Consider the following 26,133-nt stretch of genomic DNA (forward strand, 5'->3'; position numbering starts at 1 on the left):
GGGTTTTGGATAGTCCCTGACGTGGTTGTGTACCTTGGTTGTACGATTACTGAAAGTTAAAATGTTTGGACAGCAATACAACGCTCAAAAGCTCGACAAATGCGTACTGCAACACAGTAACCGAACTCGCATTTGGAGATTTTCGAAATGAAAGCGTACAGCCTGCTGCGTGCTGTACTCTTTAATTCCGCTTCAATTGTTCATTCCACCCATGCATCTGAGGAAGGAGACTACACGTCTTTGAAAACCTTAGATTATGTGTCTTTAATTCCGGAAATCTCATTCTCGTCCGCTTACTTTTAATAATTCTATTATAAAAAAATTCATGTTGTTAAATTGTGAAAGTGTAAGTCGACAGCAAGACACACCCGACCGAAGGGACATTTATCTCCCCAATAAATCTAAATTATAGTAAGGCCAATGAAAAAAATGTGTGGTTCCGTTAAACCGACCTACATTATTTAAAACCCCCGAATCTAATAAACTTTCTATGGGTCCGTCAACACGGAAGTAATACAAATTGTACTTGCCGCGATAATTTTCAGAAAATTCCTTTGAAAAGAGTAAAAGCTCACGAGAGATGAAGCGATATGATGTCATCGTTCAAGCAGGGATTTCATTAAGAGCCATCAGCCAGCGAAATTGACAGGTATCTCTCATTTCGCCGGCGACTCTTTAAGAAAATCGATACCATTTCACAGTAAAATATTTTTCATCTTCTGAAATGGTTCAGACATGTATCACAAGCTGTGTAATCAAATTATTCAGCGGGTTTAATGTGAAACAAAATTTAGTAGACGATGGACTACGATCATCACCTTATAGCATGTATGTCAAGCCTGAATAAAAAAGTAATGAATTACAACTGCCGATTCTATTAGCTACTGGAATTGCTAGCTATGAGGTAACCTCTCTATCCGCCAATGAAAACGTGTAGACTACCCCTTCCCATCCTTAAAGCTCTATTCAAAAGGGTCAATATAAAATGGTAAGAAGCGGTCGTAAGGCCAAGCTTAGCTCTACGATCTCGGGTTAATCAAGCGTACCAAGGAAAAACAGACACAACAACAGGGATTCTCGATTTTCGATCAATCGTGGGGTACACGTTTGAGACAAATTATGGTAAGTTAAGTGATTTCCATGACCTCTGGGGAATATCGTAAGCAATTTTTCAGAAGTATTTGTTGTGAAAAAATGACATTTTCCAGGAGTGTCAACTATACTTACACAACACGTTATTTGGTTTAGCTAAGAAAGGTGACTCTACATTTATTGCTAAACAAACTCCACTAGATCAATTTTACACGAGTTTGCATCAGTAGATTGTAATTTTCAAGGACTTTCCAGAAGTAATAAAAGTGTATTAATTGAGCTGTAAAAAGTTAATTTTTAGCCAATTTCCCAGGGTTTCAGGCCTTTGGACCCACCCATCCCTGCCAGGAGAAGGACCCCATTTTGCGGCCCCACCCCGACGACCGCTACGCCGTCTTGGCAGCTGCTACGCAGCTGCATGCCACCTACGTTTTTTATTTTGGTCCCCTACTTCAAAACTTAGTGAAACCTCTATCAAGGAAACCAAGCCTTCAACAGCCTGTTCTCGTCAGGGACGTGACATGGCGAGCTATTCTGCACGCGGTACCAAATACAATGTGTTTTCAAGATCATTTCCATATGGGGAAAATTGAATATGTGCAACTTACTTGCAATTATTACTGATTTTATTTTGTAATAAAAAAAATGGTGAACAATTTTTTCCTACCTACTTACCCTATATTTAAAAAGCTTGTTATCGGAACCACACAATTTTTTTTCTTTGGGCCTGATCCATAAAATAAGCATTGCATGGCAATAAAAAATATATCTTGGAAAATGAAATGGTTACTCAGGCGTCGAAATTGTTCAATGTTAAAGGATTTGGAGCACAGGTTCCCCGAAATGAACTCAAGGAATTCCACCATGGGTTCTGATCCAGTCGAAATAATTTTTCACGACCGTATAGACTCCAGGATACCCCTCCGCGGCACAATCGATGCCCCAGCTGACAACGCCAACCAGATACCATCGACCCGGGTCCTCTTGTGACGAACCGTGCATGCAGACCAGGGGACCACCGGAATCACCCTACGAGTTAGAAAAAAAGGTGCGTTAATGTTTATGAAAAGGCAGGTGGAGTAATAGACTGAATGATCCGTCGCTCGAGGGCGCTCTCTGCGCTCCTACCCCTCTTACAGGGGAGCGTAGAGAGCGCCCTTTCAGTCTGATGGAGTAAACAAGATGGAGTAAACAAGCCACACTAATCAGGCATCAACAATTCGAATTCCCTCGTATTTAAAATTTTCTCTTTTGAGGTTACATTATCAAGCAGGGACAATCGTTTAGAAATGGAGACATGTAAGAACAACTAACTTTACTACTTCAAAACACAGCCACTCTATAACGTGATGGAGGGACTAATATCCTTTACTAGAAACAAATTAATGTATGACAGTTACTCTCTTCGCGATATCTTACGCGACGGTGCCAAAATTTCTAATTATAGCATGCGTGGGACTAGATACTTTAATGACAATTTATGTCATCCAACTTAAGGGACGACCATGGGTGAAACCAGTGTTATATTAGCTAACTCTATGAATATGTCCCCTCCTCGGAGCATAAGTCGAGCTCAGTAAATTAAACTGTTATAAATTCTATTTGCAATCATTGCACAAACACCCCGACTTGGAACCTGTAGTTTAGTTCTCGCTCACTTTTCAGTGACAACGCCGGTATACATGCCAAGATTTCGGCAAATATTGAGGAACGGATTTGGGAATCCCAGTATCACGTCGCTGAAGTGGCGGTTTATTAAAGTGAGGCACAGCTGCGGGGCGATCACAAGAAAACCTTACAACAAATTGAATTATTTTAAAACTAGGTCAAACTGCTTGATTGCGACCCTGCCATTGTCAGACGCAAAATCATTGCACTTTAGGGGCTCAAATAGGCTTATTGGAATGATATAATAATATCTGTAAGTATTTCAGGTTCAAATTTCAGAGGATCAAATGCACACCCAGGCCTGTAGAGTCGTGCCATCGAAGTAAATGATCTTCAAGGAAGCGATGTCTGCAAATCACATACAACGGACAAGGGGTAGCAAAAACGTTTGTATAAAGCGACTCTTGCCGATGTTTGAAATCATTCATTTTGTTCGCCTCATATCTACGGCAAATGAGTTATCAACATATCTTCGGCAAATCAATTCTTAACAACTCAAAACTAGGATGCCATTCACGCATATTTGAGGATACCAAGTGAAGGATAGACACTGTGACGTCATTTACAGTAACAACCGTACTCAACCTCGTTTTAGTTCGACGCAGTATGCAAGCGGATTTAAATGTATGGTGATACATTTACGCTAGAAAATTGTTGCCACGATCAAGAATATCACCCAGAATCTACGAATGTACATTAAATAGCAAATATCTCCTTGGTAATATAATAAGGGGATGAAAGGAATTCTTAGCTTTTTTACATTGAAGAGTACATATATGATGAACCTGTCTGCAGTCTCAAAAAGGTGCCTTCTTTCTGAAGTGGTGGTCGCCTGCAAATTATCAAATCTTACGGTAGCCCAAAACTACGTGTTCTTCGTATGTAGTAATTTCTCCCCGACTTAGAATTTCTCTCCGACTTACGTGTCCGCATTCAAAGTTAGCGTCGCATTCAATTGTTTCTCTCTCGGAGAGAAACAATTGACTGTGACGCAGACTTTGAATGCGGACACATATGTCAGAGAGAAACAATTGAATGCGACGCGGACATTGAACGCGGACACATACCTCGGAGAGAAACAATTGACTGCGAACACATATGTCGGAGAGAAAAAATTGACTGTGACGCAGACATTAAATGCGAACACATATGTCGGAGAGAAACAATTGAATGCGACGCTAACATTGAATGCTGACACGTAAGTCGGAGAGAAATTCTAAGTCGGGGAGAAATTACTACATACGAAGAACACGTAGTATTGGGCCACCGTAAAACCTCGTCGTGAACATACAAATATTCGAGCTACTGCAACTTATTGTTATCAACATCAGAAAAGATAAATTTGAATTTTTCTACAGCCTGAATACGATTCAGTAGCTCAATGTCCATCAAATGCCCGCTTTGAAATCAACATACCCGTCGGTGTTGGCGTGACCACAAGGTCGAGGGCGAAAAATCACTTTTCAAGTTATCGTGTTGATGGATATTTGACGAGCCGCACCTGACAGGCGTCGATACCGCCGCTAAAGTAACCGGCACACATCATATTGTCAGACAGCCCACCGCTGTAGGAATGGTTGCAGAGGTCGAATGGTAGTAGAGGAACCAGAGCTTCTTGTAGGACATCGGCGTAGGTAGCCACATTACCTGTAAAGTTGTTAGACAATCGATGAGTACGTACAAGTCTGCAGAGAAACGGCGGAGAACTGATAGTCTCGGTTACCCAGACTGCCGGACTGCACTACGGGGCTCTCATCCGGCTGCTCCAACACACGGCCAGATGAGAGCTCCGCAATGCAGTCTGGGTAACCGAGATGAGCGAACTGTTCGATCACTTTCTCCTGTTTTTATTCGATACATACGTTAATATTAGTTTCATAATAAGCTCAGTTGACTAAGAATTGAATAGAAGTCTTTCAATTTGCTCTTCCTGGCTAATATGTATTATAATGCATGAACTTTCAAAGGGGCCGCAATGCACGTGCTCAGATTCATTCCAAAATCGATGTTTGGTAGAACGAATGGTAAAACGAGATTGGATTCATGGAGATAATTGTAACAATTTAAAGAAATTGCGCTCTTAAAACGCATGTAAACGTTACCACCATGAAAACGACTACAGGCACAAGTAAATGGCAAAAAGGTTGTAAGTCTACTCATCCGCTTCGATTAAGGGGCCTTGAACTGCATATCTTTAAAGAAAATATTGTCAATGTCATGATAACTTGCAATTCTCCTAGAATTCTTTGAGTTCTACCTCTGAAACGAAATATCCGTGACGATAACAGCATCGTTCGCTTGTGACGAAATGAGCATTGTAAGTTAAAGAGTTATCATTTCATTACAAACTTCCCGTCAATTTAAAAAACAAAAACACGTCATGAATAAAAAAAAAGGAACATGTGAATGGAAAGCAATCGATGCCATGTTTCAACGAATGACTTCATGTTTTTTCTATGAAGATTCAAATGCGTACAAACGACGTATTCACTTCTTGTATAAATTTGTACCTAAGCGGCCATATTGGATCGATGCAGGCGTCTATATATACGTGACACGTGCTCATCTTGTTTAAACCTGTGCATCCAGTTTCGGTTTACTATAAATAGCACTTGACGTAATTTTGATTCGAAAGTAAAATCGTGAAACGAATGCAAAATATTGCAGTTTATGAGCCTTTAGTCCCTCAAGGGGGTGTTATAATTGTACTATGCATCTGATACAAAATAACTCTTTTAAACACCACATCAGATGGGCTTTTCCAATTAACGGAGAGGCGAGGTTGACGATGTCAACAGTGACAAACACAGCAGACAAGTCGGAATATGTCTCAATTGCATACATAAGCAGCCTGCAGTCACTGTCATCGAAACTTGCTGTTAACGTGAGTTTGGCATCATTCAAAAGTACCTTTAAGGTCTAACAAAGGTATTTGACTTCTAAACACCGTTAAATGCGATGGTTGAAAAACTTTCCCTTCGACGATGCACTTTTCAAACTACTTATTTATGGGAGATCTTTCAGTATGCAATCAGAAAACGCCTTACCAGACAAAGAACCCCAACCTGTGACGAAACAGTACGAGCTTTCGTTGAAGTGTGCTGTTCCATTGGTGTCCAGGCACGCTTCATTGATATAATCGTTGACGGGCGCTTGGCCGTCGATTTCCAGTAACGCAATATCATTATCCAGTTCTATTCCCACGTTGTAGTTCTCGTGCATGGTCAATGTCACGATATTGAACTCTACGGGTTCCTCTGTTGAGTCCACTTCGTAGCGATCATATAGGTATTTTCCGAGTATCACTTTCCAGTTCTGTTTATTGGAAAATCTACGAACAAGAGTTTAAGATTTACCCATCAACACTTCTCAAACTGTTTAGTGTAAACAGTTTAAAGGCTCGGGAGGTTACATATCATTGGTAATTGGAGATTTTACATTCTCATGTCCTCTCTCTGCTCACTTATTGTCTGCCCGTACATCCTTGGGCATTCTTTTTAACAACTTAGTCATTGGCTGGCTCATGCCCCCGCCTGTCTCTAGTCTACAGGTGTCCCCTGCCGTGGCAGGAAAGTTCAATGATCGCAATTTAAAGATAGCATGCACCTCGAGACAGGAATACCGTTATACTTTTGCACAAACCCTTACAAAATCAAGAACAAAAGCACATTTCAGTACTACAGATCTGAAACAAATTACCGATATTTTGATTTCAAAGTGACCGCTATCCCCTTGTTAACTCTTTTGGGAAAAATTAGTTTTCCAGTTTCGCAAAACGAAGACGGTGGGAAGTTTACTCACCCAATGAGCTTCAAAATGAGCCCCCAAGAATCACAAAAATGTTGTAAAAATTTGAGAGTCCGGATAGCTGTGCTTGAGGTGCACACTCTACCTTAAGTCTCAAATGCCAAAAGAAGTCAGTGTTTAGCACTTACTCGGTGCCTTCAAAGCAGTGTGCAGCTGATATAACATGCCTCGGCCCGATGAGTGTCCCTCCGCAATAGACGCTATTTCCTGGGATGTAGAACAACATGGCCTGCCATGGCCACTCCCCTGGCAGCGCGTTCTCACCCCCTACGATACGAGGCATCGGTTGGATCTTGCGTGTACCACAACCACTTCCTGCAACCGAAATTAATGATCGTCATGTTTCAACACTAGTTTACGGAAGTTCACGTGAATGCGACAAAGGTTGTCTTACAGCCGATGTCGAAAGAGATCTTCCTAAACGTGAAATTATGCCAAAAATATTTTGAACAAAATAAGATTCGGTGGGGAAAGGAAAAGCTGTTCCGAATGCCCTTTCTAAAAGATTTTCATATCTTCCCCTCCTTCTTAGTAGGAACCCTTTTTATCCTTGTTCCCATCTTAAACTTAAAACTATCTGCTAGCTCCACGGCACTGTCCTATTCCCATCACAAGGCGCCAAACCACCATTTCTCTGCCAGTTAATGCTGCCTTCTCTCAGGGCGAACCCCTGAAACAACCGAATTTCAGAAATCTGTCCTTTCCAAGTTGCTCTTTTTAATGAAGGTATTAGATTCCCTATCCTATGCTCGGTGGCCAATTCAAGAAATCGTTTACGAAGATCTTTTTTGCTATAACATTTGTTGATGCCCCTGAAACGAAAGATTTTATTCATCACTAATACCTACTTGACTCTGAAGATAGAGGTAGCCACAGTGAGTAGTTCATTCGAGGCTTCCTGAGATCACTGTCTTGATGTTACATACGCCGAAAAGATTGAAAGCAAGAAGTTCTCAAGATCTTACATAGATATTACACCGTATGTCAACTGTATTTTTTGAACGTTGAAGACTGTGTTACAAGTGCAGACTATTTAATATTTTATCCACTGAGTTATTGAAATGGTCAGAGATAATCAGCAGTATCCAATTAGTACAAGTTTTGAATCTAAAAACACCAGTCTTGTTGTCCCTGTGAGCAATGTCAGAGGTGTGGTTGCAACAAAGACAGAAAAGTGGTTTTCCGTGCACGTTTATACTGTAGTATTGTGACTTTTCCTGTACATCGAAGAATAGCAATTTTGCTGTGTCTTTAACATTTGAACCCCTAAGGGGCGGGCCTTTATTTTGAAATATTTTTTTCAATAATTTATTGCACTCCATTGTCATTATTATTATAAATTGCCCATGCAGTATGTGAACAAATGCACTTGTACTTTTAAATTTTCTTCAATGTCGCGAGGGTATATCGATACCAACAGATGGTTCTCTTAATTTTCAGACCTCGACATTTCGCCTACGCCAACGCCACGGCAAAATGCGTCGCTCGCACTGGCGGCAGGGATAGAGAGCGGAGCGACATTGAACTTAACTTCGTTCCTGGATACCAGGGCCATCAACCCGGATGGAGCGACAAGGTCTTAAGAGCAAGACTAATTGGACGGTCGAGCTAAGTTGCTACGCAAGACTTATCAGGCGTGTGTTTTACCCTAAAAGGCAAGGCAATTCCCCCGAAGTTTTGATGTGATTTTCTGGTAACATTTGCACAGCGTCTAGCCCGACACGGGGTCACCGACCCACAGAGGTGACTATGACAATCAGATATCGTGTACACATTACTTTCTCAGTTGGCCCTCGGCTGATGTCACACACTGGTGTATTTCGTATTTAGTGATCTCTAAGACTGTTCTCGCGGGTCACACACTGGTGTATTTCGTATTTAGTGATCTCTAAGACTGTTCTCGAGATTTTCTCTTAGTTGTAGAAGGAATGCTTGAAAATCCTTTGTGGCAAGCAGATACAATGTACGCATTAATGATGTACTTGAGAGATGCCCAATGCCATAAACCAAGCACACGGGCTGTCAACTATACACAGGGACAGATGAATACGTCAAGACACAGAGTAACATAGACAGAGTGGCAACACTTGCATGCCTTTTGTTCCATGGTCGTCTCGGTAGACTATTGGCTTTTCATATTAAAATGAGCTTCAAAGGTGTTAAGCTTTTTGGAGGCTTTGTTTGTGGTTGATAATTACACGAGATTATGCGAAACATACGACGAGATGGCATCGTACTGCCAGTCGCGTAGCAACCATAGTTACTTTGTGAGCTCTCAGGCCAGAAACACTGCTTCACGCCAATGAAAATATAACACGCCAGCAGTTTCATAAACATGTCCTTTCCTGACGCACGTGTAAAAGACGGTATGACTGACCGTAAACCATTGAGTAAAACCAGACAGTATCGATAAAAGACTTTCAAATTTGGTTCAAACACACTCATTATATATTCATAAAAATATGAGAGGAATTTTTAAAACGGTAAAACCCACTTTCCTGAAGCTCAAAACACTCCCGTTTTCGCCAGTACATCAATTCTAATCAGCACCACACGACAACAACAACACAAACTTTGTCGAACATACTTTCGCTTAACAATTGGTGAAAATCCGAAAATTACCGAAGGGTGCATGGTCGGTACTCTTCGGAAAAGAGAGCCAAGAGCTTCGTGAGGCGAGGCAAACATGGATTGCTTACGTAAACGCTTCACGCCTTAAATGTTACTCTGTGGTCAAGATAAGAAATTGTGCAATAGCTGTAACATCGAACTCATGATTGCACTGATCTAAAACTGAGTAGCATATCTAAAATGCCTCAAATTGAGTCTCTTACCGGCTTCAGGATAACATCTTGGGAAATGACAAAGTCTATACTCCGTCGCGTCTCCGGTGCACCCTTCACCGTCACTGTTCAGGCAATGACGAGAGCGTGACTGCTCGCCTGTGCCACAGTTGACGTTGCACTGTCCCCACTCGCTCCATTCTGACCAACTGTCGCCTATTGGATAGGAAAAAACAACAACAACTTTACGTGAAGCACGTACATGGGCCTTTACTCGAAATAATGCATCGTCAAGTAAAAGCTAGAGACATATGATCTGTGTAAAATTCCGCAAATTTGGAAAACATTGATAAGAATAATATGATCACGCCATCAACTCTTCTAAGAGCCAGAGAGAGAGAGAGAGAGAGAGAGAGAGAGAGAGAGAGGAGAGAGAGAGAGAGAGAGAGAGAGAGAGAGAGAGATTCTGTTCAAACCTTTTTGGGCCGATATGAGTGTCGACTCACCCTGACAGTTTCTTTCATCGGCGCCGTCGAGGCAGTCGTCGTAACCGTCACATTCAAATGATCCTGGTAACACGTTCCGTCTGAACATGTATATTGGTCGACTCTGCATGCTGTAACATCAGAATAGTACGTAGATGGCAAACACACATGTACAACACAATTACGTGATCAAAGACCTAATTTACTACATTTCCGTACGTCTGCCTCACTATAAATAAATAAAGACAGCATTGCTGCCGATGGTTCTTCAGGTGTCTTTTGCACACGACTTTCAGTTTCAGAATATGTTACTATAACGTATTTAGGGTAAATTGCTGACACTGTAAAGCAGTATCTTCTTTTGATTAAGGTTCAAAAGGTCTCTGGTATCATTGTAGACTTGTTCAGCACTGATAGATTTTAAAATCTGGTCATTTCACGAAGAACGTATAGACAAATGAATGAACTCACTCGGGTATCACACGCCTCTTCGTCTTCCCCTCCTGTACAGTCATGAAAGTTATCACACAACCAAGCCGAGGAAATACACCATCCATCATTACATTGAAACTCACAGGGGACTAAAGTGACTGAAAGCGACGAATGCAAAGCTTACTGAGTGCATGGAGGGAGCTGGTGGACAATTGTGATTCGTGTCTTTGATAACTTCTTTTCTATATTTGTCAGCTGACAAAGAGTCATGGAATTCAGGATTTGTAATCTTTCAACAAGTGACACAGTTCAGCATAATGTCATGAAGGCAGTGCGCGCCTCGAAACTGGAAGTTGTAAATTTCTTTCACTCAAACATTCCTCGATGAAACACCAAACTAATTCTCTTTAATGGGGGATCAACACGCGAAACAAAATCGGTATTAGAGGGAAACAAAGTACTTAGAATTTACCGATTTTTAAAATTTAAAATGGCTGCTGCACCCTGTGGTTTGGAAAACTGTTATGCAATGGCAGACACCACGTTCAAAACTTTGAGATAAAGTTTGATTGTATTTCGATCAGTGCTGTAAACAAAATCATGCATTCGTAATAACGTCACGTGCTTTGTTTCAAGGAATGTCAGACATAATTTTTCAAACTGGGTCCAGAGTTAGAAATATCTCAAGTGCCCTAGTCTTGATTCTGTAAATGACAGTAAATTAGTATCGATTTGTTTGGTACATTTTCTACTATCACCTAACAGATGACGTGTAAGAACAGATTCATAATAGTCATGGAAAATTGCGTCTGACAAAATATGAACGGCACAAAAATCAGCATATGTCAATGTGTTACTTACCATAAGCTGTGGGGCCGTTGGTAGTTGCTGAAAGACAGATTGAGTCAAAATTGTGAAATCAAAATTAATTAACAACACGCAAAAAGTTAACACAAGTCATATGCGATGACACAGTCCCTGCTGACAAATATCCATTTATCAATAGTTGTTGACAAGCTAGGGTTAATGTGTATATGGACGATGTACACAGTCTATACCGACAGGGTCTATCATGGAGGTAGAAAGGGGATTTTCTACCCTATTTGGTTTATGCAGACACCACGTTCCAAAATTTGAAATATAGTTTGATCGTATTTCGATCATTGCTGTAAAAAAACCAGTCATACGCAATGACATCACGTGCTCTGTTTCAAGGAGTGTCAGACTTTATTTTTCAAACTGGGTCCAGAGCTGGAAATATCTCAAGTGCTCTGGTCCTGATTTTGTAAATGATAGTAAATCAGTATCGATATTTTTGGTACATTTTTTACATCACCTGACAGACGACTCGTAAGAACAGATTCACAATAGTCAAGGAAACTTATATCTGACAAAATATGAAAGGCACAAAAAATAAGCGTAAGTCTATGTGTTACTTACCATGAACTGTCGGGGCACTGGTGGTTGCTGAAAGTCAAATTTAATTAAAATTGTCATATCAAGGTTAATCAACGACACACAAAAAAGTTTAAACAAGTCACACTCGATGACACAATTCCTGCTCACAATTATCCACTAATCAATAGTTGTTGACACACTCTAGGGTTCATGCATATATGAATGATGTACAAAGTCTATACCAGTAGGGTCTATCATGCAAGTAGGAAGGGGCTTTTCTACCCATTTGGTTTATGCAGACACCACGTTCCCAACTTTGAAATAAAGTTTGATTGTATTTCGATCAGTGCTATAAACAAAATCATGCATTCGTAATAATGTCACGGGCTTTGTTTCAGGGAGTCTCAGATTTAATTTTTCAAACTTGCTCCAGAGGTGGTAATATTTCAAGTACCCTGGTCCTGATTCTATAAATAGCTGTAAATTGGTTTCGATATATTTGGTACATTTTCTACTATCACCTAACAGATGATTTGTAATATCCATAACAGTTATGGAAAATTGCGTCTGACAAAATATGAACGGCACAAAATCAGCATATGTCAATGTGTTACTTACCATAAAACACGATTGGAACTAATTTGGGATAATTGGATTTTCATATTTTTAAAATTTCTCAAAAGTGTGAGGTGCTCATTAACTTATTGTTGCAATATTACAAATTACATATAAAAACAAGTGTGTAACTTAAAAAGTGAAGCAGATAAGCCTACATTTGCAGATCAAAGATACATTATTTCACCATCCAATTATCCGAAATCAGTTCCAATCGTGTTATCAGCTGTGGGACCGTTGGTAGATGCTGAAAGTCAGATTCAGTTAAAATTGCGAAATCAAGGAAAATTAACAACACGCAAAAAGTCGAAACAAGTCATATGCGATGACACTATCCCTGCTGACAAATATCCGTTTATCAATATGACAATTGCGATGTACACAGTCTATACCGGCAGGGTCTATAACGGAGGTAGAAAGAGGCTTTTCTACCCTATTTGGTTTATGCAGACACCCCATTCCAAAATTTGAAATATAGTTTGTTTTTATTTCGATCAGTGCTGTAAACAAAATCATTCATACGTAATGACGTCAGTGCTTTGTTTCAAGGTGTGTCAGACTTTATTTTTCAAACTGAGTCTAGAGCTGGAAATATCTCAAGTTCTCTGGTCCTGATTTTGTAAATGATAATAAATCAGTATCGATATTTTTGGTACATTTTTTACATCACCTGAAAGATGAATCGTAAGAACAGATTCACAATAGTCAGGGAACTTACATCTTACAAAATATGAACGGCATACAAAACCTTAATTAAGTCTCTGTGTTACTTACCATGAACTGTGGGGACACTGGTGGTTGCTGAAAGTCAGATTTAATTAAAATTGTCATATCAATGTTAATCAACAACACGCAAAAAAGTTTAAACAAGTCACACTCGATGACACAATTCCTGCTCACAATTATCCACTAATCAATAGTTGTTGACACACTCTAGGGTTCATGCGTATTTGAATGATGTACACAGTCTATACCAGTAGGGTCTATTACGCAAGTAGGAAGTGGCTTTTCTACCCTATTTGGGTTATGCACTGGCAGACACCACGTTCCAAACTTTGAAATAAAGTTTGATTGTATTTCGATCAGAGCTGTAAACAAAATCATGCATACGTAATAAAGTCACGTGCTTTATTTCAAGGAGTCTCACACTTAATTTTTCAAACTTTGTCCAGAGGTGGAAATATTTCAAGTACCCTGGTCCTGATTCTATAAATAGCTGTAAATTGGTTTCGATATATTTGGTACATTTTCTACTATTACCTAACAGATGATTTGTAAGATTCATAACAGTTATGGAAAGTTGCGTCTGACAAAATATGAACGGCACAAAATCAGCATATGTCAATAAGCTGTGGGACCGTTGGTAGTTTCTGAAAGTCAGATTAAGTCAAAATTGTGAAATCAAGGTAAATTAACAACACGCAAAAGTTGAAACAAGTCATATTCGATGACACAATCCCTGCTGACAAATATCCGTTTATCAATAGTTGTTGACACGCTATTAATGTGTATATGGACGATATACACAGTCTATACCGACAGGGTCTATCATGGAGGTAGAAAGGGGATTTTCTACCCTATTTGGTTTATGCAGACACCAAATTCCAAAATTTGAAATATAGTTTGATCGTATTTCGATCATTGCTGTAAACAAAATCATTCCTACATAATGACGTCACGTGCTTTGTTTCAAGGAGTGTCAGACTTTATTTTTCAAACTGGGCCCAGAGCTGGAAATATCTCAAGTGCTCTGGTGCTGATTTTGTAAATGATAGTAAATCAGTATCGATATTTTTGGTACAATTTTTACATCACCTGACACAAAAAAGAATCTTAAGTCTATGTGTTACTTACCATGGACTGTGGGGCCACTGGTGGTTGCTGAAAGTCAGATTTCATCAAAATTGTCAAATCAATGTTAATCAACAACACACAAAAAAGTTTAAACAAGTCACACTCGATGACACAGTCCCTGCTCACAATTATCCAGTAATCAATAGTTGTTGACAAGCTAGGGTTAACGTGTATATGGACGATTCAGACTGTTAAAACCGATCGGGTCTATCACGGCGGTAGAAAGGAACTGTTTTGCCCAATTTGGTTTATGCAACACCACATTCCAAACTTTAATCAGGTTTGATTGCATTTCAATCAGTGCTCTGAAGAAAACTATGTATACGTAATGATACCACTTGCTGTGTTTCAAATTTAATTTTTCATGCTGGGCGAAGATGTAGAAGCATTTCTAATGCTCATGCACTGATTATGAAAATGTCAGTAAATCGATGTTGACCTTTTTGGTACATTTTCTTTACGTCATCTGAAAGACGACATGTTTCAATAGATTCATAATAGTTGCTAAGAATTACGCATAACGCTTGGGTTTTGCGTTACTTACCATGAACCGGGGGACCAACGGTGGCTGCTTAAAGTCAAAGGTTATCAAAGCCGACAAGCCAAGGTTAATGAACAGCATGCAAAAAAGGAAAACACAGTAAAAACACGTAACGTTTGATGACACACTCCCTGCTTTCAATTAGTCATTAATTACTGGCTGTTGAAACACCTTTGTTAATACGGAAGGTACATACAGTTCATATATAAGAATTTTCAATGCAGACACAATGTTGAAATAGCATGCAAATCAACGCAGATAAAACAGTATTATAGCATTGTTCCTTGCATGTCAATAATTTGAGACACTTTCTTAAGTCATGGTCAATTTAAAAATGTTCTCGTAAAATATAAAAGCATGGAAATACTAAATTTTGACATCATAAAACCTGCAGCACAGCATCTATGCTCAATATTAGGCTCGATTGTTTCTGCAAACGACTTTCAGGCAGCGACGGGTAGTGGCAGATAGCAAACAATTAGACCACATGAGTGCGGACTGTATTTAGATTCCATTTCGTGTTTATCACGTCTTCACAATCCCCCTCAAAACCATGGCAATCACACGTATATAAGAGAGAGTGCAACTACGAAAACAAATTAAGCGTTTAATACTTTCAAATATTATTCTCCAGTCCTAGGAAAACAGTCTGAATATATTACTAAATCAACAAAACGAGTAGACAAGCACTTTATAAATATACTGTTGCAAATGGTTGTTCAAAGGATATAATATGGCAGGTATTTATATTTTGTCGTTGTTGGAAAAGTATTTTATTTTTTCGGCATAAATATAGATCAGAATTCTTCAAACGACTAGAATGGTATACATTTTATGACGATATGACCAGGTACTCCAAAAAGCTTTGATAAACACAGGTTTATTATTTTCCTTCGAAGAGTAGTAAAATTATCCTTCCCTACATTCCCTTTTCTTGGAGTTCTAAATTGAATACGTCCTACAATTTTTTCGACTTCGTAAACCTTCCTTTCCTTGGCCATGGGACCATGAATTCCACACACAATTGGCAGACAGAGTGGCGTTCATAATATACATTCAAACCTTAATTGATGTGGCTTGTAAGCATGATATCATCGGTACATATGACTACACGCAAATATCACACATTTTCCTTGAAATCCAACCATGCGACAACGTCTGGAGGGGTCAATCAATTTGCATGATGATTACAGACCACTATGACATCTCATCGAAACTTACCGCAATCAACTTCATCGGAGTTGTCCCCACAATCAGGATAGTTATCGCATTCCCAGAAATCATAGATACAGTCGCCATTGTTACACTGGAACTGGCCAAAACCGCAGCCTCCTGTCAAAGAACATAGAGTTGGACTCACATTTTGATTACTGTAACATTTTAAGCGTCATCTTACGACAGTGTAAAAGTCACTGCTCCTTTTCCTGAAAATGATATGAGACAATAGTAATGAAAGCTGTGGGCAAATTAATATAATACAACTGAGACATGGTTCTATGACCTCTTAAATTGTGATGACCGAAAGTTTAGTATGAGGATGGTCAATCGCAAAGTTTCTCATCGTCCTGTTCCTTGAATCTCCACAACAAAAATGTAACAAACGTTTTGGAATCAAGAATTTATTCTTTGTTTATAATGTCCTATTGACACTGATGTTATCACTTTTCCCATCACAAGATAACGTTAATTGTTCTGTAATTGCCTTTAAGTGACACCTTTTGTGTCTATCGACAGTTTCGACGATGACATGACACCAAGTAATGGCAATCGATGTACAAAACATCCTCGCTAATTTAAGTTTTGTCATTTAAAGAGCGCCTTTATGACCGTAGACCATCAATCTTTGGTGCAGTTTTTTTCTTTGAATTTCATTTTAAACACTATATCCCTGCATCATGTATTAGAAATCAGTGTATCATGCCAAGATAAAATGTATTTTCATCATACTACATAAAACCGACGATAATAGTCTCGGCACACAATCAATTTTACCCTGGTACAAGGAGATATTCTTCCACGGGGGCATGAACACAGTGAGTATATAGACTGACATGAAGATAAGATACAAAAACCTACCGCAATTGTTTTCATCCGAGTTGTCCCCACAGTCATCATAGTTATCACATTCCCAAGAAGCATAGATACAGTTGCCATTGTTACACTGGAACTGGCCGGCACTGCAACCTCCTGTACAGAAAAGAGAAAAGTGGCACCTGGCTTTGCATAGTTTGTTTGACGTCATTTATTCAAAGGACTCGAAATCATTGTTCATTTTACTCATAATGTAAAAAACAGTGAGAACAGAGACGTTAACATTTAAGGCGCAAGTCGTAAAACCAGTGTTTTTGTGGTTCTGAAGTCTCTTTTCAATTGCTATTATTAATATGAAGACAATCAATCTCAACAACATTTTTCATCTCCAATTTTGCATCTTTACGAGAAAGAAAGAAATCGAAGTTTTCAGATTCAAAATAGCTCCGATTGTATGTCAGCTACTCATAAAGATCCAATGGCGCTGAAGTTATACACCTTCCGCTTCAAAGGATATCATTGAATTGTTCTGTCGGTGCCTTTGAAACGCACCTTTTGAAGGAGGGCCTTTGTGGCTCCACAGCAGAAATATAAGGCTGATATAATTATAAAATATATTGGCTGATATAATTATAAAATAGCTACCTAAAATATTAAACTTACTGCTGTACTTTTCATAATCATTTTGTGTTATTTTACTTCGGCATGAACACAATGATTCAAATTTCCGCAGACAGATTTACAGTGGCTGTCATATCTTTCGGTGGACTAATCTCTCTGAACTTCTACATCAATACACTCCAAAAAGACAACTCCGTTCTTCCTCAGATTCTCGACTTCTCAGTATTCCAAGAGTTTCCACAAAGACTTTGGCGAGAGATCTTTCTCTTACATTGGCCCTGCATTATGGAACAAACTTCCTTCTGACCTTCGCCACTCCAGCTCTACCCTTTCTTTCCGTCGTTCCCTCAAGACTTTTCTCTTTAAACAGTAGTTTAACTTTTTTCGTTTTCCTAGTCTCCAGTCCCGGTGGTTCATTCATTTCCCCTGTTATTTTTATTTTTGTTACTATTGTGCCTAGAGCTCTGTTCAGAGATTACGCGCATTACAAATGTACTTTATTATTATTATTATTATTATTATTATTATTATTAAAATATATTACCTTCTAAAGTTTGCTCATAATTTTTTGAACAAGCCTAGAATAGGTTACACTGTGTTTGACGTGAATATTGTGTCCAGGTATTGTTATGCAGCTGTACACTCGCTGTCATATGTCGCGGTTCATACATTTTTGCAGGGTTTTTCACGCTGACGCACCTCTCAGCAAGTACAGTAATGCTATATTACTTGAATTTGAAACTCATGTTAAAAATTAATGTGAAAAGAAGCAGGCACTGGGGCCTCAACACGGTATCTAACAGAAATTTGAAGGGAGTATGAAAATAGTATTGTTCTTGCATGAAAACTGTTACATGAATTACCTCAGATGCTTCTTAAAATGAAGTTATAATAATGGTTATAGATATGGATATGTCTTTCTTTTTGAGAAATCGTTAGGCACGTATTACTTACATGTCTTATGTGAGATGTAACATTTATTTTCATCATGTACATAACACGATCGATAAAATCGGGGACCACTTGAACATTCAGCTTTCCGTAAACAAAATTCCTCACCCTTCTGAGATAATTAACGAAACTTACCACAGTTCACTTCATCCGAGTTGTCGCCACAATCATCATAATTATCGCATTCCCAAAAAGCATAGATACAGTTGCCATTGTTACACTGGAACTGACCGGCGCTACAGCCTCCTCCTACAGAAGAGATATTGGCACTCAGATTTGCATAGAATTTTCAAACAACATTAGTAAAATAGGTCGTTGTTTTATCACTTTATAATCTCTTCTCTTTAAGAGTCTTTATTATGTGTTATTTTGGGTTAAAAATCTGTTATGTGTAATTTTTTTAATATTCATACATATGTATTACATATCAGTGTATAGTGCCAAGGTGAAATGTAAAATTGATTTTGATCGTATACATAACACGAACGACAATAATAATATTAGACTCAAATTCAACTATCAGTGATGAATTCTACCCAAAGATATGATAAATAGATAAAGGTAGCATATCCGCTGACATGAAAAATTATGATATGTAACCTACCACAGTTGATTTCATCCGAGTTATCTCCACAATCATCATAGTTATCGCACTCCCAGGAACCATAGATACAGTTGCCATTGTTACACTGGAACTGGCCGGAACTGCAGCCTAATATCACAGGAGTAAAATTTGAAATTACATTCGGATCATTTTGACATTTTTTCATACTGTAAAAGAGTGACAGTCACTGTTCATTTTCCTCTGAGTATGACACAGGAGGCAATAATAGTGAAAACTTTCAATTATACAACTGAAACACCTTTATATTACCGTATTGTGACGGATTACCTGAAATTAGGCCAAAAATTCCATTTTTAGAGAATTAAAATTTCCCCCTGGTTAATGGTAGCTTAATCGTAGCACAACCGAGCCAAGATGTCTATGAACCGGACCGCCACAAACCTAGATGTGGTACATAGACCGTGTGCACAAGAGGTGTTGCACTAAGATTGTAGGCTAATGAGTACGAGTGACGAGTGCGACCGGCGTGCTCGAGCAAACCTTACTTGACAACCATAAAAACCTGAAAAATCACCACTTTAACAACCGATACAATGCTACCCAATCGAGGCTAAAACGAGATGTTCGCACAAGTTGTGAAACAAGTTTCAGCCGAAATAAAAGAGAACTGACGTTTAAACAAAAGATCAGTTATGCTCAGCCGTGAACACGATGTTCACCGCACAACGTAGAGGTCTAAAAGTCCGTTGGGGGTGTGAGAATACTACAAGATTTCCCACGCTATCTGAGTTCCGCCCTGATATGGAGAGTGTAGGACTTTTGTATTTGTGATCTAAAATACAGGGTTTCCCCACCTGGGATTCAAGAAAAGTTGCAATTCCGATGCAACGGATCAGGGGCGATGTACCAGGTCATTGACCAAGAAATTCGGCAACAGTACTCTACATGCGGAAAATGCAAATGACCAAACGCGATTTTCGACTGCTTAAGGAGATGCTACGGTTTCAGTATGCAGATTGCCGATAAACCGGCGATTAATTTATCAACAGATCAGCTTAAGTCAAATATCCGTTGATCAGAGACTGCTAAAGAGACTTGTCAAAGCCTACCACAATTGTTTTCATCCGAGTTATCTCCACAATCATCATAGTTATCGCATTCCCAATAAGCATAGATACAGTTGCCATTGTTACACTGGAACTGGCCGCTACTGCAACCTATCGAAAGAAAGAATATTTACATCCAACTGTTAAAAATATGCATTAATGTTTGCATTCTCAAGAATCAGGAATACTGTTGCCACTGTCACTCCAGAACTGTCAAGCACTGCAGCGTCATATCGCTTGAAAAAGGTTTGCATCCACCTTTTAACAACTAAAATGATAGCAACGAATCGACTTATATTTTATTCTTCTAAGTAAAATGTAGACGATTGTCATGAGAGTTAGCATAAACCAGCAATAGGAAACGTATTTATCTCCACAAACTCCCACTCGTTTTGGTACTTCTCTATGTTTTTGATTGAAAAAATGTTTTTCATCATCCTTTCCCTCTTAATTGTGGCAAATAACGTATCAAACTGTTTTCGTCACCTGTCATGTAACTCATGTTATGAACAAGTAATGCAAAGATATTTATAAGAGGGAAGATAATCGATAAAGTTTTGTTTGAAGTTTCAAATATGCGCCATTTGTAGACTTTGTAACATTTCAAATCGTTCTCCGGCGACATTCAATTCGATAATAGAGAAATTATCGAATTTTACCGATACTTGAAATTGAAAATGGCCTCCATCGTTGTATAACTATAGGAGAAAAATACAACTTTGACTTACGCAAATTTCAGCTAGCAAAAACTTTATTTACCCCACTACCTTAAAATGATCCTCCACCAGTGGTTCACCAAAATAAAGGTATAATTGTAAAAGTTTGAAAGTCCGAATATTCCGATGCATATTTTACATCAAGTCACAGGCAATAATAAACATCTGTTCTGAGATACGTGTATGTTACCGTCATGTTATCGATGTCAAGCAAAGGTCTAAGACATAATGTAGCCACTAAAATGCCTAACGACGACCATCCATTCAGGGTCATTAACTTTGGAAAGATTGATACAACCAACCACGCCAGTAACTGTAGAGTATAAGAAGACTTCTCAAAACCTACCACAGTTGGCTTCATCCGAATCGTCCCCACAATCGTCGTAGTTATCGCATTCCCAGGAATCATAAATGCAGTTGCCATATATTAGTAATTCAATAGCGACGGCAAAAGATATGTTTCACCATTAAAAATATCGACAGATGAGTAAGTGTCAACATATCTATTCATTGGAGACTGCTAAAGAGACTTATCAAAACCTACCACAATTGTTTTCATCCGAGTTGTCCCCACAGTCATCATAGTTATCGCATTCCCAAGAAGCATAGATACAGTTGCCATTGTTACACTGGAACTGGCCGGTACTGCAGCCTAATATCATTAATGAAAAGTAATGTTACGTGCTTTAATCGATAGATTTTGACCGATGGACCCAAAGTATATCAAAATGATCCATATGTTAAGGGTATATCATCAACGTATCACCTAGTGTGATGCATCACCTGTTTCGGTGCACATGACACGTAATATAGCTACAGAGAAGAGAGACATCATCAAAACTATCAGAGTTTACTTCATCCGAGTTATCTCCACAATCATCATTTAAACCTACCACAATTGTCTTCATCCGAGTTGTCTCCACAATCATCATAATTATCGCATTCCCAAGAAGCATAGATACAGTCGCCATTGTTACACTGGAACTGGCCGGCGCTACAGCCTCCTATGAGATGACAAAATATATGCATCAACATTTTATGCATTTATATGCATAATAATGCAAGTCAATTGTCATAGAATAAGTATCAGAAAATAGACTTATCTCGATGATCTCATTCTAAGTCATTTTGCAATTTATTTTTCTATTATCAATTGGTATAAAATTTCGTTTTATCCTCCTCGTAATTTCATTTTGACAAATAAACGTATCGAATTCTGTTCTTATATCACTCGAAATGGTACATGTTGTTTGTAGAACTTGGTAATAAACAGGTGATACAAATAAAAGTTTAAGGAGGGCCGGAAATAAATGAAGTGTTGTCATATCCAAACATGTGATAGTTTAAAATTTTGACTGTCTATTTCAAAATTGCCCTACAGAACATTTCAATTTGCTACACCTTCAATTCCGTGAATCTAACCTTTTGTTTAATTCACCGGCTCCGGACTTAAGCAAATGTCTAATACTATAGTTAGCGTTGTGTTGTCAATGTAACTAAATTCCCGATGTGATGAAAACATGACCACGAAAATGATAATCGACAGGTCTCTATCCAAGGTCAATCTTTCAAAACAGACAAAAGCTTGATTAACAAAACCTCGATGATTATTTTACTTCAATGACTCGTTTAAACCTACCGCAGTTGGCTTCATCCGAATCGTCCCCACAATCGTCGTAGTTATCGCATTCCCAAGAAGCATAGATACAGTTGCCATTGTTACACTGGAACTGGCCGGAACTGCAGCCTCCTATGAGATGACAAAATATATGCATCAACATTTTATTTATGCATTTTCATGCATAATAATGCAAGTCAATTGTCATAGATTCAGTACCAGAAAATAGACTTATCTCGAAAAACTCATTCTAAGTCATTTTGCAATTTATGTTTGCAATTTATGTTTTATTGGTATAAAATTTCTTTTTATCCTCCTCGTAATTTCATTTTGACAAATAAACGTATCAAATTCAGTTCTTATATGACTTGAAATGGTGCACGTTGTTTGTAGTACTTGGTAATAAACAGGTGAAACAAATAAAAGTGTAAGGAGGGCCGGAAATAAATGAAGTATTGTCATATCCAAATATGCGATAGTATAAAATTTTGACTTAGTCTATTTCAAAATTTCCCTGCAGAACATTTCAATTTGCTACACCTTCGATTCCGTGAATGTACGATACCTTTTGTTTAATTCACAACCTCCGGCCTTAAGCAAATGTCTAATACTGATATATGTTAGCGTTGTGTTGTCAATGTAACTAAATTCCCGATGTGATGAAAACATGACCACGAAAATGATAATCGACAGGTCTCTATCCAAGGTCAATCTTTCAAAACAGACAAAAGCTTGATTAACAAAACCTCGATGATTAATTTACTTCAATGACTCGTTTAAACCTACCACAGTTGGCTTCATCCGAATCGTCCCCACAATCATCGTAGTTATCGCATTCCCAAGAAACATAGATACAGTTGCCATTGTTACACTGGAACTGGCCGGTACTGCAGCCTCCTATCATTTAATGAGAAGTAATGTTACGTGTTAGACTTTGACCGATGGACCCAATGTATATCAAAACGATCCATATGTTAAGGGTATACCATCAACGTATCACCTAGTGTGATGCATCACCTGTTTTGGTGCACACGACACGTAATATGGCTACAGAAACAGGAGACATCATTAAAACTATCAGAGTTTACTTCATCCGAGTTATCTCCACAATCATCATTTAAACCTACCACAATTGTCTTCATCCGAGTTGTCTCCACAATCATCATAATTATCGCATTCCCAAGAAGCATAGATACAGTTGCCATTGTTACACTGGAACTGGCCAGTACTGCAGCCTCCTATCATTTAATGAAAAGTAATGTTACGTGCTTTAATCGATAGACTTTGACCGATGGACCCAAAGTATATCAAAATGATCCATATGTTAAGGGTATATCATACTATAGTGTGATGCATCACCTATTTTGGTGCACACGACACGTAATATAGCCATCGAAAAGAAAGACATCATCAAAAGCTACCACAGTTCACTTCATCCGAGTTATCTCCACAATCATCATAGTTATCGCATTCCCAAGAAGCATAGATACAGTTGCCATTATCTGATTGTCACACTGGAACTGTCCTGTATTGCAGCCTCTTTCAACGGAAGAGATATTGGCACTCATAAGTTTTAAACAACATTTAGTAAAATGGGTCGTCTTTATCACTTTATAATCTCTTCTCTTTGAGACTCTTCAGTACGTTTTATTTTGGGTTAAAAATCTGTTATGTGTATTTTTTTGAATATTCACACCTATGTATTACATATTAGTGTATAGTGCCAAGGTGAAATGTAAAATTGATTTTGATCTGAGACCCTCATTCAACTATCAGCGACGAAATTCTGAAAAGAGAAAGGTAGCTTATCCGCTGAAATGAAAACTTATGTAAACCTACCACAGTTGACTTCGTCCGAGTTGTCTCCACAATCATCAAAATTATCGCACTCCCAGGAACCATAGATACAGTTGCCATTGTTACACTGGAACTGGCCGGAATAGCAGCCTCCTATAAGATGTGAGAAGATTGGAATTACGAGTAGCATTCAATGATGGTTAAATTTTAAGACTACTCAATAGAGTTAACATTGTCTCTTTTTCCTAGAGCGTAAAAGCGAAAAAAACTGCCAAGAAAATTTTCCTGGAAACAACTAAAGTGTATTGTCATGCGGTTTACCATTTTGTTTTGTTGACGAAAATGCATATATAAGATGTGGATCGCCTTGTCAAACCTCTCGATACTACATGTTATTATTGTATTGTTACACTTCTTCCAATTAATTTCGAATGCACACTTAAAGGGCCAATAATGCTAACTTTTGATGATATTTTCATTATTTGTGTTTTGTATATCAATTGCAACTTCTTATTCTACTCCCCAAAGAATGTTGAACCACCCACTATTTAGCTTGTCAACTTAGCGTCTATATGTCTAGTATGTATTGTTATTGTTTAAATTGGAATTCTAGTCCGGACCAGAAGTCAGTTTTTAACAATAACAATGCAGTTTACACACATACGTAATGCGTTGAAAAGCTGAACACTGTGTTTATCAACGTGCTAGAACAAAAACATTCAAAACAATGCCCTCCATGATGAATGCATGTGAATCATAATATATAATCCCTGAGTGAGCATTATCGTATTTAAGAGTATCTCACTCGACTCTGTTTGACTCTATACTGTTGAAAATACAATATTTTTACAGGCGGACATCTATTTCGATTCACAACAATGTGAGATGTAAATTTACCTGTCCAGTATTTCGGCAAAAGTTCCCTTACGGCCGTATCCTTCACACTCATCTTTTTCTGACCTACAAGAAGAAAAAGCAGACTCGTGTGAAAAAAAAGTTACACAACTTTGAACTTGGTGACACATGTAACAGTACATGAATGAGTTAGTGAATCTACAAAAATAAGATTAAATGTCTTGCTTTCATACCTTGCAGTCTATGAGGCAAACTGTGAACATTTCTCTCCGATAGAGAACTAGCTACATCTGTGCATTACTGGATGTTTGACAATTGATGTTTTTGTACTGGACAAGAATATTGTGAATGAAAGTGCAGACATGAACAATAGATCCCTTTCATCTCGACAAGAGACTTCTTTTTATATTGATTTAATACGACAATTATCCATGCTATATCTAAGTAGTATTTCTATGTAGTATTCCTGTGTCGTCGCACTGAACCTGAATTCTATCTAGGTCTCTATTCATTCGACGTCTCCTCACGTCCGTCTGTTAGTCCCTCTATCTAAATTCTCATTTCTGTACCCCTCTATACTCCATATAGAGGGGTACAGAAATAGACCAGATATATACCAACGTGTCTGAATGTCCTTTTCTCACCTTATCCTCAACTCCGTCTCTTTACCGCTGGTTCCCTCATAGCCCGCTCTTGGCCAATGTTTTCCAGTTTCTTATTATAGAAATCGCCATTACCACCAAGGTGAGTGGTTTATTTCGTTATGAAATTAATTCAAAATATTCTGAAGGGTTAAGTAGAAAGAGCTGTCGATGATACCGACCACTAACCTAATGCTTTCAAAAATAAGGAATTGACAGATTTACGGATAATAATGTAATACTTCACGTGCCTCCATTCAAGGCATGGTGTATGGAATTCTTTACGTTGCTAGAGACCCTGGTGACCTTTTTGCTGTCATCCTTTCGTCTGGATTCACTGGGCTTAATCGAGTTTTCCTTCGCCGCGAATTGTTTCTCAGGCTTGTCACCACCGTCTTTTTTGCCTATAGCTTCTCTCAGTTCCTTTAAGCGTTTTATCAGGGACCGTTCTCCATTTTTCTGGAAACAAGAAAGGACGAAGGAAGTCAAAGAGTCAAAAAGAGATTACCAAAAAAGCCTATGATTGCCCGTTGAAAAATATGATTCACCGTTTGGAT

At 38.5% G+C, this 26,133-nt stretch overlaps 2 protein-coding genes across 2 annotated transcripts in view; both read right to left on the minus strand.

Moving 5' to 3' along the window:
- Window positions 1-239: 239 nt before the first annotated feature.
- The window catches only part of LOC139131075 (sortilin-related receptor-like), a 31,551-nt gene continuing 5,657 nt past the window's right edge, over window positions 240-26,133 (minus strand). The window contains exons 2-24 of the mRNA XM_070697024.1: window positions 25,828-26,035; window positions 24,978-25,040; window positions 24,123-24,233; window positions 23,411-23,521; window positions 23,070-23,180; window positions 22,305-22,415; window positions 21,559-21,669; window positions 21,210-21,317; window positions 19,953-20,060; window positions 18,883-18,990; window positions 18,414-18,527; window positions 16,752-16,862; window positions 15,897-16,007; window positions 14,679-14,702; window positions 14,135-14,161; window positions 11,129-11,155; window positions 10,307-10,425; window positions 9,857-9,966; window positions 9,402-9,566; window positions 6,696-6,882; window positions 5,808-6,091; window positions 4,262-4,407; window positions 240-2,121 (exon numbers count right to left, since the gene is read on the minus strand). Coding sequence (XP_070553125.1) covers window positions 9,910-9,966; window positions 10,307-10,425; window positions 11,129-11,155; window positions 14,135-14,161; window positions 14,679-14,702; window positions 15,897-16,007; window positions 16,752-16,862; window positions 18,414-18,527; window positions 18,883-18,990; window positions 19,953-20,060; window positions 21,210-21,317; window positions 21,559-21,669; window positions 22,305-22,415; window positions 23,070-23,180; window positions 23,411-23,521; window positions 24,123-24,233; window positions 24,978-25,040; window positions 25,828-26,035 — 1,740 coding nt within the window. The 3' untranslated portion in view covers window positions 240-2,121; window positions 4,262-4,407; window positions 5,808-6,091; ... (1 more) ...; window positions 9,402-9,566; window positions 9,857-9,909. The remainder of the gene's footprint in view (window positions 2,122-4,261; window positions 4,408-5,807; window positions 6,092-6,695; window positions 6,883-9,401; window positions 9,567-9,856; window positions 9,967-10,306; window positions 10,426-11,128; window positions 11,156-14,134; window positions 14,162-14,678; window positions 14,703-15,896; window positions 16,008-16,751; window positions 16,863-18,413; window positions 18,528-18,882; window positions 18,991-19,952; window positions 20,061-21,209; window positions 21,318-21,558; window positions 21,670-22,304; window positions 22,416-23,069; window positions 23,181-23,410; window positions 23,522-24,122; window positions 24,234-24,977; window positions 25,041-25,827; window positions 26,036-26,133) is intronic.
- LOC139132113 (trypsin I-P1-like) lies at window positions 1,942-6,850 on the minus strand. Its single transcript, XM_070698504.1, has 4 exons — window positions 6,696-6,850; window positions 5,808-6,091; window positions 4,262-4,407; window positions 1,942-2,121 (listed from the first exon to the last, which is right to left on the minus strand). Exons 1-4 carry the CDS (start codon window positions 6,848-6,850, stop codon window positions 1,942-1,944), a joined length of 765 nt encoding a protein of 254 aa, XP_070554605.1.

Source organism: Ptychodera flava, chromosome 4 (genome assembly GCF_041260155.1).
Source record: "Ptychodera flava strain L36383 chromosome 4, AS_Pfla_20210202, whole genome shotgun sequence".
Classification (NCBI taxonomy): domain Eukaryota; kingdom Metazoa; phylum Hemichordata; class Enteropneusta; family Ptychoderidae; genus Ptychodera; species Ptychodera flava.